Below are 16,715 nucleotides of genomic sequence, written 5' to 3' on the forward strand. Positions count from 1 at the left end.
CCAGAAGCCGGTGTGCACGCTAGGAGGAGAAATCCCCCGTGCACCCAGCGCTGCAATAAAGAATACCTGCTTTCTAAAACTTTAAAACAAGTCTTGGAAAGTTCAGTTTCCTTTTCAGGTATCAGGACAGTGAGCTGAAAACAACACTGCACTTCTCCCTGAGTCTCCCCAGTTTCTCATTACAGTACTGTCAGAAACTGTTCTAAAGGAAAGTGGTTTCCCGTTTTTGTTTCTTAATCTGTCCTTTATGTTAGCATAAAAAATTAGCATTTCAGGGCCATTAAGCAAGAGTTTCACAACTAATTTCACACTCTATGTCCTTTTGACTGGGAGAGAAAGAAAAAGTAACAGTTTTTAAGAGAGCAGCAATGAGAATTGATTACTCCTGGATAGTTTAGGGTAGTCACTGCCTAGGCATGGCCGGGTCAGAGTTTTATGGCAGGCTCCTGTTAGCTGGCACAGATCCCCGAGCTGAACTGAATGTTTGAGCTCACATCTAACACCTAACTGAAGGATACTCTTGGTCAGAGCTCAGGTAGGTATCTGTTTTCAAGCTCAATTCAGAGCTGGATATTTAAAAAATGAGTTAAACGTGCTGTACTGCAGAAAGTATGTTCTTTTGCTCTTGGGCCAGTCGTATGTGTAATGCAAATCCTGCACTGTGCAAAGCGATCATCAGCGCTGGAAGCGCTCTGTCCCTAAATCAGAGGGAACTAAACTCATCCTTTATTTGCACAAGATTTCTGCATTAGAGGAAACTCTCTCTCATCCGCCTACACAGATACTCTACTCAAAAAACATTTCTCTTAGGGAGGGATTCCTCTCTCCTAACTACAGCTGTCTACAGCACAGACATTTACACCTTCCTCCTCTGCACTCTGTAATGAATGGAGAGAAACGAAACCAATTCATCTGACTTTAGCGGTCAGCTGTAACATAAAAGGAATTGCCTCCTAGGAATGCCTGTTTTGCTCCACTGATTTCCAAGAGAGCTTCAAAAGTAGTTCAGGTGTAAATGGTCTGTGTCATAGACACACCCAGGGTAACACAAAAGTCATCACATGAGCAATAGAGGCCACCGGCAGAGCTGCAACGTATAGGCTGACCAGCCTGTAACCGGTATGAGCAAGAACTAAGTTTAAGTAACTGTGACTGAACACAAAGCAGAGCAAACAGTGGGAAGAGCAGCTGCCTCTGCGTGATTCAGGACTCCCTAAAAGAAACAGAAAGAGATAAGAGGAGGAATGTAACAAATGGGAGAGGGAGAGCAGTCGCTGAAGTAGGAAGAGTCAGCCTCTAACAAAAGACCTAGAAAAATCGTAAAAGATAAGCAGAATGGAGACACTTTGGACAAACAAGAGCTGAATCCGCCTGTGAAAACACGCCACCCTTGGATTCCGACAGCTCCTAGGATTTCTGACCAGAAGACTGGCAAGGTCTTGTTAACAGGGGCTGCATATTGCTGCCCAGTTTTGCAGTTTGATACGAAGCCAAAGCAGCCCATCTGTTAGGGGAAGGAATTCTAAGTGGCTGGATGTTCACCTCTCCCCAACCAACACCTACTGCTTAGGCAACAATTTGCCCTGCACCTCATGATTGCAGAGGTCTAAAGTCTTCAGTCTCATTTTAAAATATTCTCTAATAAATCAAAGACTACAATATCTGTATTTGCCCCTGGCTTCCTTAAACCTCTGTGGAAATTATAAAGGGAAGGAGAAAAATATTGCCTTTCTCTTTCCCACCCTTTTCCTTACAAGATGGGAAGAGTCTAGTTTCCTGCAAGCCCAGAATTAATATGGTCCCTTTTCTATATTTTCTTAATTTTCTTTTTCCTGAGGATAAGCTATAAATTTTTTTTTTTAAATGTATACACTACTATGCCGTGCTTACCTTCCCATTTTTTCACAAAAGGACCTGACAGTATTCGCATAAATCCAGCCAAACAGATCAGTTCAACTGAGAATTCTTCGAGGACCTTGTCAACTGCACTGTCAAACTCAGTGCGACTTTTATACAATTTGTGGTCAATAACCTGTGATAACCCAAAAGACAAAGAAATGTGGACATAGTGTTAATTTAATCTAAAAGCCCTAAGAGCACAACAAAATGGTACCTTGGAGTAATAAAAAAAAACCCAAGTAAATCTCCACGTGTGGCTCGAGTTGGGTGCGCATCCACAGCAAGAAGAACAGTTCATAAACGCATGCAGCTAACAGACAAACATGCAGTCTTTACTCCTGTTCGTACAGAGCAATCATCAGAATAAACAGGAGTTTGTTCTATTAGGCCCACAGCTGTAGGTCACAGCATTTTGACACCATTTAACAACCTACAAATGTAGGTCATTAAGATAACCTAAAGTCTTACAATGATTTAATTCAATTTAAGGCCTCTCACAGTTTTAAGCAGTTAAACCTTGCTGAAAATTCTATCACAAATCCTTGAAAGACAGGCTAATCACAAACTCATAAAACAGTCTCTACTGAATAAGGTTAACATAAGTTATGTATTTTCCATCCAGGATACATCCTCTAATTTAAGCAGGAAGAAGGCAATGCTACATAACCTAAACCAACCATAGTCTTTTAAATAAAAGTACCTGTTAATCCCTACCAGATTTACCACCAGGGTTTTGAACAACCAGAACGGGTCAGCTGAGAAGGTGGCAGAGGGTGCTAGAAATAGAGCCCAGCTCAACACTGGGCTGAACTCTGCCAGGAGCTACCAGGGAATAACCAGCACGGCATGTACTCCTCAGTGCCTCTGTTTCACCACTGACTCTCCATCTTAACCACTGAGACCACCACCTCTCTCAGACCATATTTTTTTTCCTTATTATATGTTTTTTCTTCTCCTGCATACCATGGACATATTCTACTTGTGATCTTTGTGTACTCCCAAGTAAAAGACAGCAGCGCTAACAATCAGTTAACTGCTACTATTAAAGTTAATAACAAAGCCTGTGTTGGGCCCTCATCTTCCCTATGTCTGTAGTCATCAGCAAAAAGTGTCTGTAAAATGCTCCTAAGTCAGAACAACAGCATTTCACATCTGTTAGACAAATGACTGCACAAAAAGGGCAAAGCAATGCAGCGCTGGATCCAGTGACACTAAGGGAAACACACTTGCTTCGAATGAATCCTGGAGAGCCTGAAGCAATGTCCAGGGAGTCAGTGGAAGGTCCCACTGAGTTTGACCTCTCTATTTCATTCAAATGAACTACTGTGTATGTTTAGCATGTAATTTTAAAATTAAATTCAGATAAAACAGCTTGTTACTTTAGCGTAAATGCACTACAGTTAGATAAACAGCAAAGTTTAAACTGTAACTGTGAAAGTTTTGTGCTGGTTTAATATAATAGCTGTTCCCCAAACCATCAGAATTGCTGGCAGCATCTCCAAGAAGCAGAAAAGGAAACATTTCTGCCTCCCATGTTACGTAGTTTGCCCAAGGACACAAGTTCATGGCAGACCAAAAAATAAAAGCTAAGGCTTCCCATCAAACCATCTCTTGCTCTAGTAAAACTCATTATCTCACAGAACCTTCCTGCTATAGTCAGAGCTAATGATGGCTGATTTTAAAAAGATGAGAAATACTTACCCTTGTAGGAATACCAGCTCGTTCAGCTTTCCTTAACCCCTCCACACCGGCTTTGTTAGAAACAACAAGAACTATTTCAGCGAAACTAGTGGGCTGCTTGGTGCTCTTTATGAGGGCTTCCAGGTTTGTGCCTATGAGTGAAAAAATAATTCAAGAATATCAAGTCGCACCTGGAGAATAAACATAGTTTACAGCTAGAATAGGTTTTAAATAAGCAGCAACATGGGTGAGACCCAATCCAAAAAGCATTGATGTTAACAGTAATCCATTTTTCATTGATTTTTCTGGGAACTGAATTTTACAGCTGGAGGCTACAGGGCTTTTACTAGCAATTAAATTTGTAAACTGTAATTTCTGGAACTGGAATGATGGTCTACTTCTTAGTGAGTGAGAACACTGGAAACTCTAGGAGTGCCTATATGGCAAGAAGAAGTTCCGATCTGTGTGTGAAACAATGCTGCTGTCCCTATAGTGCAATGCAGTGGTTGCTTGTACCTAGAGACATGCAGAAATTCGTAGATAAAATAAGCACAGATGCGATTCATAGTCAGTTTGCAGTAGAGGTTAAAGATCATTCCGTTTGTGACTGAAGTTAATCCAAGGGCAAAATCTATTCTGCCTGTTACTGAAAGCATGTTAGAAGTATACCAGAGCTTCCATGGAGAGTTGCAGGGACTTCAAGAGATTTTGAATCTGAGCTGAAGTTCCTTTTTCAATAGTCTGTTTTACACTGTAGTAAAGAATATAAACTCTCACCTGTTCCAGAAATAAGGACAGCAACCTTCACTTTGTTTGTCTGAATTTTGCCTTGGATATGGCTGTGCACAGACAGCGACCTATTTGCTTGCAAGGCTCGAAGCATATTAAGGACTTGAACATGGGCAGAGCCTGAACACGTACAAAAAAAAAAAAACAAAACCAAAACCAACACGTAAATAAAGACAGAAACAGAGAGAAGAGAAAAATACACATGAAAAGAGATTAGTGGCACTGCTTTACTTCTCATTATTTATTTATTTATAGTTCTGGTGACATCTGACATTACTAAGCACATGTTCTATGAACTAAGACTGAAGTCGTGAGGACTGTCATTTTAATATCCTTTGCAAAAAAGTCATGAAAGTGCTAATTAAGAGATTTTCAGCTAACCTCCATGGAGACTCATCAGCTAAGGAATTTACTTCTGCCCTTTTTTTTGTAATGGAAAATTAAAATCTAATAACCTTTTTGTAGGGAGATGACTTTCCCGATCAGCCAGGCTGTTTCATGTCTCTGTATGTCCTTGAGGACCTGCTGAGCCAGCTCCTTCTGAACCACCAAGACAGCACCGATCCCACAATTAAATGTCCGTGTCATTTCCTCCTCAGAGAGGTTCCCTTCTTTATGGAGCCAGCAAAAGATTTCGGGAATCTTCCAGGTAAGAGCATCTGAAGAGAATTGAAAATACAAATGAAGAGTGGAAATCACTACCAATGGACCAATGGTACGATTATTAGAGCATTAAGAGGCAAGATGTGGATGGAAAGCACAGACAAAGTCCCACAGCAGCATTAGCTTGAGTGGAATCAGCTTCCATGCACAGAAACAGGGTGGTTTTTCCTTCCTTACTCAACAAGACTTGGGAGTAGAAAGAAGTGTCATATTTCTCTATTGCAATCTGTTAATCAGTAATTCAAAAAGGGCTCTGAGGCAGTCTTTGGAAAATTCTCTTCTTGAAGGTGACAACTCTGCTTCTAGAGAAACTATTGTTCCAGAACGATAGCCTTAAAAACTGTCACAAAAGTCGCACACCGCCCCCAATTCCAACAAGGTAAGGATGATTTACAGCAGCACAAGAAATGCTTCTGGACATGCCACTGTAAAGGAACTCCAAAGACAGCAAGTTTCTTTCTTGTCATGTTATATTTAAAATGATATTATCCCCATTTAGATATACTAGTGCCCACTGTGGACCACTGTTCAATTGACAAGTAGAAGAACGATTCAGATGCAGGTCTGGAGTGCAAATGTCAGTATTAGTTCCCTTATTTTATTCTACAAATCAGTGAACATTGCATCACCTAAAGTAATTTACCTTTCCATACTACACTTTCTCTGTAGGTGAAATACTGTTTCTAGCATACCTGACGAGATTGTGGTGATGATTAATTAAGGTATGCTGAATACAATGAGATGTACTCGAGCTGGCAACCATATTTGAATGCCAAAGACTTCATGAGTATCATTTAATTAGCAATAAGTTTGCAGGTTATTGCAAATGGTGACAGCTCACTTTGGGTTCCTTTTGAAGTTGTTCTAGTTTTGCAAGTATAGAGTTTCCTAACATATCCAATCCAAAACACCATCAGGGAAGTGAATTCAATGGGCAACAGTCTTAAGGCTACAAAGGGTTTTGACTGGCTCTGTTTCAGGCACAAGGAGAAAATCAGCAGCAAGGAAGAAAAAAGCAAACATATCTGGACAGGCAAGTCTAGCTCTTAAGAGTGCGAGTCATAGAATCATAGAATCATAGAATGGTTAGGGCTGGAAGGGACCTTCAAAGGTCATCTAGTCCAACCCCCCTGCAAGGAACAGGGATATCTCCAACTAGATCAGGTTGCTCAGGGCCTCGTCCAACCTGGCCTTGAACGTCTCCAGGGATGGAGCATCCACCACCTCTCTGGGCAACCTGTTCCAGTGTTCTACAACTCTCATGGTAAAAAATTTTTTCCTAATATCCAATCTGAATCTACCTCCCTCTATTTTAAAACCATTACCCCTTGTCCTATCACAACTGGCCCTCCTGAACAGCCTCTCCCCATCTTTCTTGTAGGCCCCCTTGAGGTACTGGAAGACCGCTATAAGGTCACCCCGGAGCCTCCTCTTCTCCAGGCTGAACAGCCCCAACTCTTTCAGCCTGTCCTCATAGGAAAGGTGCTCCAGCCCTCTTATCATCTTCGTGGCCCTCCTCTGGACCCTCTCCAACTGGTCCATGTCCTTCTTATGTTGGGGGCTCCAGAACTGGACACAGTACTCCAGGTGAGGTCTCACGAGGGCAGAGTAGAGGGGGAGAATCACCTCTCTTGACCTGCTGGCCACGCTCCTCTTGATGCAGCCCAGGATGCAGTTGGCCTTCTGGGCTGCAAGAGGACATTGCCGGCTCATATTGAGCTTCTCGTCCACCAGTACTCCCAAATCCTTCTCCTCAGGGCTGCTCTCGATCCATTCACCACCCAGTCTGTATTTGTGCCTGGGATTGCCACGACCCAGATGTAGGACCTTGCATTTGGCCTGAGTCAGTTGACACGGCCCCATGTACACAGGCTTTCACATCAACCCATACTAATATGCAGATGTTTCTACAGCTTTTCTTTTTATCTTACCTAAAACGACACCAAAGGACTCTGGGACAACTCTGGGGATGTTTTCCAGCAAGCCACCTCCAGTGATGTGGGCGTAGGCTTTCACATGGCCTGAGCGAAGGACAGGCAACAGTGTTTTACTGTAGATCTTAGTTGGGGTTAACAAGAGATCTCCTGTGGATGAAAGAGGATGACAGAAAAACAGTTACGGCGCAGAAAGAAATTGTAACCAATATGAAATTGAGGAAATCTCAAAATATTAATTTGCTAGATACTAATGAGCATTGTACTACAGAGGAAAACACAATGTTCTACCCTTTTTAGCATACAAATAGAAATGTATCCCCCTTCCTTAATTTCTTTCCTGCACATGTGATTCACAGGAAAAAAGATAATAACATGTTCAAGAACAGAATTTTGATTTAGCGCCTTAGAAAAGTTACAAAAGCAAAGGCACAGACAAAACAATTGTGTCACATTTCCCTCTTCAGAAGTTCAATTTATAATGCAAGAAACTGCACTGTAAATGATACCTAATGTCTGATCACCAGAGATGCCAACTGGAGAAGAGAAATCCAATGATGATTTTTCCACAATCTTCCTTACAAGGCTGTACCCATTGCTGTGAACCCCAGAAGAAGCCACTCCAATAACCACATCTCCTTCAGCAATTCTCTCCAGCTGGGGCAGCATCTGCCCTCGCTCCACTGCACCAACAGCAAAGCCAGCCAGGTCATACTCTCCAGGTGGATACATGCCTGGCATTTCAGCAGTTTCTCCTCCTGTGGGAACGAAAAAAAGAGAAAGGGGGTGTTGGAAAACCTTTGGGACCAGGAGGCATGCAATTTTTCAAAGTTTGAAACTCATAAGGCATTAACAGACTAGGTTTTCTTATTAGATAAATGAACATCAAAAATAATTAAAAACATGTTTGTCACAGGCCCTCGAGTTGAACAAGCAATAATAAATTGGGAAAGAACATCCCCTCCCTCACTCTGACAACCAGTATCAAACGGCTGTGCATTCACATTTTAAAATCAAAGCACATATTTAGTGCTACATATTCCCAAATTTCTGCCAGGTTTAATATTCCCCATGACAATCCTACAAGATACAAGAGATACAAGAAATTCATACAAGGACATCAAAGGAACGCCATAGTTATTAGTCTCATTTGCCTTCACAAAGATTCTGTACACGGCACTGTCCTGCCTGCCGCTCTGGCCCACAACCTGGCCAGCGTTACCACACCAACTCTGAACATCCCAGGTTTATAGACTGTTTTGGGAGAACATCTCTAAAAGAGGGCTTTTCCCACTCATCCACGCAGATGAACTGTTGTCTAGGCTATTATCTTATATCCTGATTATTGGAGCATCCTCTTGTTTCGGTCTGAAAACCATGGCTGACCTCATTCAGAGAGCAGTCTGAAAAGGTAATTTTCCCAGCTTGCACAGAAGTGCCCGGCGCTGCTCAGACTGCATTCTCTCTCCGTATACACACCGACACTGGCTCCCCTACTGCCCTTCAGGTATAAGCTGATGGTCCTCACTGTCGAAGACCTGCCTCTGCCTGCCACTGTTTCACTCAGTCTAGAGAGGGGAAATTACTGTGTTTGGTATAAGAAATGAGCCTTTACTGCTCCCTACAAAGTTTTCCAACCCAGCGTCTTCACACTATTCCCTCACACTGGGGAGAAACTCTCCCCAGCTATCCCTGCAGCCATCTCATTATTCTCCTTTGAATCACAGAATGTTAAGGATTGGAAGGGACCTCAAAGGATCATCCAGTCCAATCCCCCTGCCTGAGCAGGACCACCTAGATCAGATCACACAAGAACGCGTCCTGGCAGGTTTTGAACATCTCCAGAGAAGGAGACTCCACAACCTCCCTGGGCAGCCTGTTCCAGTGTTCTGTTACCCTTACTGGGAAGAAGTTCTTCCTCGTGTTTAAGCGGAACCTCCTATGTTCCAGATTATATCCATTTCCCCTTGTCCTATCATTGGATGAACTCCTCTGCTGGTCATGACATCTACAAGAAAACAACCTGACAATGACTAAGTTGCCATTATATTATGACCTCTGCCCAACATGTTCTTCTTTTGCACTCACTAGATTTCATTCAATACAAAATTCTTCTGTGTTCCAAAAGTGTCCCTGAAGGGGCTCCAAATTTACCTGAGTGATGTTGAAAGCTGCTCTTGTGCTCAGTGCTTGACACTGCTCAATACTAGATTCTCTGGAAGTTTTTCCAGGTTTCTACACTACATTGCTACAACCAACTTGAAAATCAAAGTTCATTTGCTTAGATACATTTGTTTAAATCTGTATTTAATGACATTTGTGCAGAACCAAGCATGTAGATAAGTCCTTCACAATCTCGCTACTAAGCGATGTGATGAGCTTAAGGCAGTTGAGATGAATATTCAGTTATTGCAGAAATGCAAGGTAGGAATTTAGGAACATGCTTCAAAGGAGACTTTCATGAGATAATACTATACAAAGACAGACCTACATGCTGCATGCATGCACAGTGCAGCCCAAACAAATTTGTTTTGATGATCCAGGCTACAGAAAAGGATTTCCTCTTTAGGTTCAGAGTTACTGCATCATCTCTGTCCCTTCTTTTCTGAGAATGCCAGAAATTTAGGAAGAAATTATAGCTCGTTTATTTTGGAGTCTGAATTTATTTTTATATTAGCACAAAAAGGTACTTACTAACCCATTTACAATTTTGAGAAATTATTCTCTGGTAATTCATTTACAACATCCAAAGCCATTTGTAGTTTTAAAATCTTCCATTTGGAAATAAAATCTTGAAATTTCAGTAAGTGATTTCATAGCAAGGTTTCATGTAACATGTACTTACACTAAAGTATGAATGGTTTGATTATGTTTGATAAACTGAGAGAACACCTTAAGACAAATATAAAGCTGACTCACAGTTCATGCAGAAAAAATTGGACTGGAATATAAACAGCCTCTTGTTCAAAGCTTGTAAACTACCTCAAAATGACACACTGCAATTTAGAAAAGACTTTTGCTATTAAGTTTCTTAAAGAACTCGAAAAAAGGAACGAGCTATAGTATTGCCAATTATAAAGTGGTACCTAAAGTAAGATACCTGAACTGTCATTTTTAGTTTCAAATTAAAGTGTTTTTTTTTTAATTATGGTAATTCTCCACGTTTGTTTTTATAAAAGAGAATAAAAACAAATAATATGTAAGGAACTGAACTTTCTGGTTTTCATTGCTTTAAAATTTAACCCTGTCTTGCACTCCTTTTATAAACTAAAGATTTATGCAAAAGAACGTATTTTTCACTGTCCCAGAAATATTTTTATTGAGTTGAACAGTTTTAAAGCTGTATTTTTTAAGATTTAAGATGTGAAATATTGTGTTATTTTCATGGATAACTAGATTACTGTATAACAGAATATATACATAATTTGTTAGTAAAATGTATTATGTACTTGTATTATAGGCCTGAAAAGGAAAGTGTTTAAATTTGAGTCTTAACATCTTGAAATACGCTGATCTTGGTTAAATAAATCTTCAGCAAGTCTTCAGTAGACAAGTAATTTTGCTGTTAAGTTTAGTAACTAACGAAACCTGGTTTCTTCTGCATTTCTGTCTTGTGGTTAACTTCTGTTATCTGCTTCAGCTGAAGCTTCTGTTGCATTCGCAAGGACATTCTCTGGCTTTCTAGTTTTTATGAAGTTTGTGGGAACACAGTGACTGTGAGATCTCCACCTTTCCTGTCAAATGTGGTTAAAATCAGCTATGAGGTTCCAAGGATAATATGTATGCACACAGGGACATGTGCAAGCACAGTAGCACATATAAATCTTGTTTCTAGAGGAAAACTTGAGTATTTCCTTTAGGATAAAGGACAAACCCAAACAAACCTATTTGACATGTTTTAAAATTTACTTGAAAAATATGAAGAATTAAAATACATGAATTGTTAGTTTTCCAGGTAGCTGTTATAGTTATGAAGTTAAATGAGAAGATATTTATATGCAACTTCCTGACCCAATGGCAACACTTGCAGAGTACTGTCTCCTTCCAGTGGGTAAAGATTATGTTCTATGAAACCAAAGACTTGTGATGCTTCGGGTTTTTTTTCACTCCTCTAAGATTCTCTCAATAGAGCAGGAAAAAACCCACATTAAAGTCAATTATAAAGAGGCTGCATGAGATTTTTCATATCCTTCAAAGAAGAGCGTTCATACCCAAAAGAGCACATCCTGCCTTTTTGCAAGCTTCAGTTATTCCTGCAATGACACCCTGAGCCACTTCAACGTCAAGTTTGCCACAGGCAAAATAGTCAAGGAAGAAGAGGGGCTCCGCTCCTTGAGCCAAGATGTCATTGACACACATGGCAACCAGGTCCTGACCTATGGTGTCGTGTTTCTTACAAACTTGTGCAATCTGCAAAACACAGCGAGAGAACCCGTTGGTTAGCTTTGAGAAACCGAAACACAAGCGGAGAGTCTGCAATGGAAAGGGGTTGAAATCACACTGTTCCTCTAGACGCTTCTTGAGGAGCGGCTTCACTTCTGTAAGCCTCTCCTAACATTTTATGGTGGGAATTGCTACATTCCTAATTGGCAAGTACAAAAGGCACTTTATGAAGGAGACTGAACTGGAAAGGGTTTCATTGCAGCTTGAGTAAACACAATAGCGACTGTATAAAGAAATGGTTTTCCCCATAAGTAATCTTTTTGAGGGTGGAGATTCTACCTGAATGTAATGGAGTCCCTGATTACATAGTTATTATTAAAAATGAGTTATTTTAAGCATCGTTTCAAGTATGGCTAATTACATGTCAGAATTTAAACATATATTTAATTCTTTTGCCTGAAGAAGGGCCATTTAATTTTTCATTCCCTTTTTAGAAAGACAAATAGGTATTTTTAAGACAACTGATACTTTCTGATAAAACCTTAATGATGTGATTAAGCATTTTCACTTCTGTGCTGTTTTCCATCTTTTACATGTATTTTCACATTACCTTGAGTTTTGTGCCAACACCATCAGTTCCAGATACCAAAATAGGATCTTCGTAACCAGCTTCTTTCAAATCAAAGAGGCCAGCAAAGCCTCCAAGTTCTGCATTGCAGCCTGCCAGCCAGAAAACAGGAAAAAAATAGTAAACTTTTACTTTAATGGGTTTCTCCAGGATCTCCAACATGAATTCTCTCTGGTATCTGTCAACATGACTTTGCTTTGTCAATAGGAAACTTTTCCCTGACATTTAGAGCCTGTTCACTGAGGCACGGGAGCTCCTAATCCTCTTAAGTTTGCTTTGTCTTACTTCTTTGTTATTACCCAAGGCTAAAAATCCAAAACTTTGTGACTGAACATTCAATAATTGCTGTGACTGATATATTTCCCGCTTGCACTTAGTATTTTTCTGAAAAACAGAAAAGGAATTGTGGTAACAGATTGAAGCCCACTGCTTTCTGGAAAAAGATGATAACTAGGCATTTCCTTCTCTTTTTATTAATACTGCTATTTATGTTACATTAAGACTCCTTGTTCCTAAGACTAATTATGAGAGGTAAGTATGGTAACCTTAAAACTAGAATTGGTTAAATACTAAGAGTGAAACAAACATAAGTAGAAAATACTACAAATGCTAAATGCTAAGAAGTGACCAGTTGTACTAGTGTGTGTGTCTATACATAGTTTTCTCTCTATATAGATCTGATGTTGTCTGAAGGTCCTCAGTTACTTTGAAGTTAAAGGGTTATTATATACAGGACTGATATTTTAAATTTTTAAAATTAATTAAAAGGACTTGCTAGAGCAAGATGTGCCTGAGATCAAAACAAAAAAAGGACAAATTGATTCTGTTTTAACCAAGCAAAAGATGTGTCTTCCACATCTATCTCAAGAAATACATAGTATCTCTGAAGAATTCTACATCTTGTATACCTTTCTAAACATTTATCTACAAAAATTGTATAGTTCACTGTGCAAGAAATAATAATCCATGTAATCAAAAATAGCACTAAATGGTAGGATTTTTACCTGCATTTAAGCTTTTAGACTGCTGCACTGTTTTCTCTAGCTTCTCTCTCATTCTTAACATATGTGACATTCAAGAGATAGAGTTTAGTCATTTTGAGAAGAAAACCTGTAAATTTTATGACGTATATTTTTAAGAAATCACAGGCATTTGCTTACCACAGATATTTATTGTGTAATCTAGAAACACACAGAACACATAAACACGAGCTTTTTTATCAAGATCAAGATCAAATGAAAAGCCTCATTGCCATGAACAGACTGGAACAGGAATAGTAGGTACAAGTCTTACCTGACCTTGACGTGGCTGCAGCGAGGGGTTTAATTTTCTGAACCAAAGTATTGCCTGCTGCGATGTCTACCCCACTGTTTTTGTAAGTCAAGCCTCTGAAAGATTGTTAACAAAACGTTATGGCAATTGATTACCAAATGCACAAGCATGTATTTTAAAATAACACTTACTTCTTTACATCATTGCATCACTGAGAGGATTCACCATTCAGAATCTTATTCTACAGTCAGGTACAACTATCTTCCCACTTGTACAGTAACTTTGCTCATATAAAATGATTTCTAAGTACTGCAATATTCATTTCAGGCAGGCTCAATGGCTCAAAGGTCAATCTTTTTGCTGTTTGGAACCTGACCTCACACATATTCCCTGAAGATAGGGCGTACTACACCAAAGAAACAAAACTTCACAGATTTGCACCACAGAGGATTTGCCATAAGCAGTATTCAGATAGTTCCAGATACCTTGAAGACAGCATCACATGCTATCCAGTCAAATACCAAGATAAAAACCAACCAAAAAAAAAAAAAAATCCAACAAGGTAAACCAAGTAGAATAATGGATCAGCTTTCGCAAGGTTTGAATACCTGGTCTGGATGCTGAAGCATCAGTAGTATAGTTCCTATGCTCGAAATAAAACGTACACAAAAACGCACTGCTAAATCTGAACACCTCAGCACTATGCAGGTTCAAGCTCAAGTTAGCTTTTCAAAACAGGAGTGTCACATAAATCAATAGTCTTCTGTGATACTTAGAGAGCTTTACAACTGTAGCTTAAAGGTTGCCTCTCCTTATCACCTGGAATGATACCAGCACAAAACCAACTGCACTTCTTTTTTACTTAAGTGGACTTTCTATTAAAGTACATATTTCTAAGTTTATTTAAAAAGAAATAAGTTCCTAAGGTCCGTTTTAGCAATCTAGAAAGAAATGTCCATAAGATCTGGGTTGTTTTTTTTATATACAGGCACACAATACCCTCACTACAAACTGGTGTATGTAACTTGTCTGCCCATATGACTGACTGCAGACATTAAGTATCATATCACATTTAATGAGGGACCTTTTCATTTTGGACATAGTGAGCTTAATGACTTTTAATTACTAGTTGTACTAAATATATCTCACTCCAGTTAAGCAACTGTTGTTTCTACACTGTCAGTGGCACAAACTGGGCTACCTGGTGCATCTCTATCTTTGGTTCATACCTATTTTAGCTCTCTTATTGATGTGATTCAGTATTAGTTTAAATTCTAAGGGTGAGACACATCATTGATTAACAAGGGCATGTACAACAAAATAACTGGCCAAAGAGCTGTGATACCAGGAAAATGCAAAGATATCTGCACTCAAATTGCATCACTGCTCAAAAATTTGCAAGAGGAAAATAATTATATGAAGCAGCTGTTCAGCCTGTGAATAAGAGTCAAGGAAATATTAGCCTGCGATAATGTGACCAGTCAGGCCCTTTCAGTCTGAACATGATGAATATTCAACATATTTTCACCTTATTTTTAAAAGCATAGTATCTACTTTGACTCTTTAAAAGGAGAGTATTGTTCTAAAACACTTTTTATTAAATAAATATTCTGTATATTTTTACAAAGTGAAATGCATAGGACTTAATCCTGCAAAGCTGCCAAGAGGACGTCCCCAACTTTACAGAGCCAACCATCACCCTTCCTTTACTGTCTGTTCTTCCAATTTTAGGATGTCTGAGGAAACGTTGGTGCAGACTCAAGGACAGTGGAACAGGCACTGACTGTAAACAGTTCCCAGGAGTCTGCTTCACAAGCTAGGGATCCTGCCAGCGTACAGGCACTATATTTAAGAAACTTGCTGGCCATGGCCCATGAACTCAGTGATTTAGAGAACTGTTCATTAAAGTACCTTCTTCTCTTGCCTCACACAACAACTTGATCTTTTTTTCTGCTACAATACAAATACAATTACTCGTTTTCACATAAATTTCTCAGAAGATTCACAGTAGTTGTGAGAGAAAGAAGACTAGATTCGAATGTCCTTGTTCATTTCGTAGGTTTATTGATCGTAATTTTACAATATACTAATTGGTGTACACTGTCAGCAAAAATGAAACTCTCATTAATATGCTTCACAGACTACAAAATAACCTATTATCAAAAGTTAGGTTGGAGACAAGGCAGGCAGATATGCTTCATATTAAGTAAAAACAGTCCAAAAACCTGCAAGAATCTCTCAGTAACATTAGAAAGACAGTAGGACACATTGCTTTAAAAAAACCCCTCACCCATACCATCTGAACATTGTTAAACTGAATCTTGTGAAAATAAAAGGAAAAATAATAAAAAGGAGGGATAAATTCTACCCATGTTGTTAGCCAGCTATTCCATTAATATGCATAACCCAACAAGGCAGGCGTTTCAAGACCATTTTAACCATTTCTATAGACTCTGAAATAGACCAAAAAAATAGCTCAAACTTTGTTCATACATACATTTAATGGTATTAATATTAGACTTCTGGACAACACAAATCTAGAGCAAAAGCTACAGTTTAGAGCCTAAGAAGAAGTTCACCTTCTCTAAAACAGACATAGCAAAGACAGCAACACAAGTTATGCCTGTGTGCTGGTCATTGTAGTTTAACTCAGACTTAGGAGAATAAGAACGTGGATGAGAGAGTCATCAAAAAGCCTGTTCCTTCCTTGGCTGGTCTTGCTTAGATTGCTCACAAGGATGCTTGTTAAAACTTGTCTAGTTATGCATAATAGCAACATCAGTTTATTAATGTAAACTAGCATCTTTAAATCCCTTTTACATCAGTTATTTCCATTTCAAATATTTCAAATATCTACCTGGATTGTCTCAGGAAAGCTACAGCCCGATAACCAATGTCTTTTCTATAAATGGCACCCTTGAAGTGTATGGCTGCTACTCCCTTGTTGGCTTCTTGCAGTGCTGTCATTAGATCCTCTTTAATAGCGGTTACTGTGAGGACTCTTCCACCACTAGTCACAACTTTGCCATCCTTTAGGGACGTGCCTGCATGGAACACCTCCAATCCTAGTTGCTTAGCCTTAGAAAGTCCTGTGATTGTTGTTCAATAAAATAAACACAAAAAAATCAGTTGATTAGAACATTGTCTATTAAATTACACATGGAGAGATATTCAGCACTTACTGACTGTGTCTAGAAACCACAATCGAATTCTGTATGATCATGCTGGGAAATCATAGAATCATAGAATGGTTTGGGTTGGAAGGGACCTCAAAGATCATCTAGTTCCAATACTCCTGCCATGGGCAGGGAAACCCTCCACTACACCAGGTTGCCCAAAGCCTCATCCAGCCTGGCCTTGAACACTTCCAGGGATGGGGCATCTACAACTTCTCTGGGCAACCTGTTCCAGTGCCTCGCCACCCTCTGAGTGAAAAATTTCTTTCTTATATCCAATCTAAATCTTCC

The 16,715-nt window shown here is 39.5% G+C and overlaps 1 protein-coding gene across 2 annotated transcripts in view; it reads right to left on the minus strand.

The window, feature by feature from the left end:
* GART (phosphoribosylglycinamide formyltransferase, phosphoribosylglycinamide synthetase, phosphoribosylaminoimidazole synthetase) overlaps positions 1–16,715 on the minus strand; it is a 51,043-nt gene that overhangs the window by 12,861 nt on the left and 21,467 nt on the right. For both annotated transcript variants that reach the window (XM_086617827.1, XM_086617835.1), the window contains exons 11-20: positions 16,106–16,337; positions 13,270–13,364; positions 11,959–12,068; positions 11,177–11,375; positions 7,475–7,723; positions 6,963–7,115; positions 4,824–5,027; positions 4,357–4,488; positions 3,601–3,731; positions 1,891–2,032 (exon numbers count right to left, since the gene is read on the minus strand). In XM_086617827.1, coding sequence (XP_086473953.1) covers positions 1,891–2,032; positions 3,601–3,731; positions 4,357–4,488; positions 4,824–5,027; positions 6,963–7,115; positions 7,475–7,723; positions 11,177–11,375; positions 11,959–12,068; positions 13,270–13,364; positions 16,106–16,337 — 1,647 coding nt within the window. The remainder of the gene's footprint in view (positions 1–1,890; positions 2,033–3,600; positions 3,732–4,356; positions 4,489–4,823; positions 5,028–6,962; positions 7,116–7,474; positions 7,724–11,176; positions 11,376–11,958; positions 12,069–13,269; positions 13,365–16,105; positions 16,338–16,715) is intronic.

This window comes from Tauraco erythrolophus, chromosome 1 (assembly GCF_009769465.1).
Source record: "Tauraco erythrolophus isolate bTauEry1 chromosome 1, bTauEry1.pri, whole genome shotgun sequence".
Classification (NCBI taxonomy): Eukaryota; Metazoa; Chordata; class Aves; order Musophagiformes; family Musophagidae; genus Tauraco; species Tauraco erythrolophus.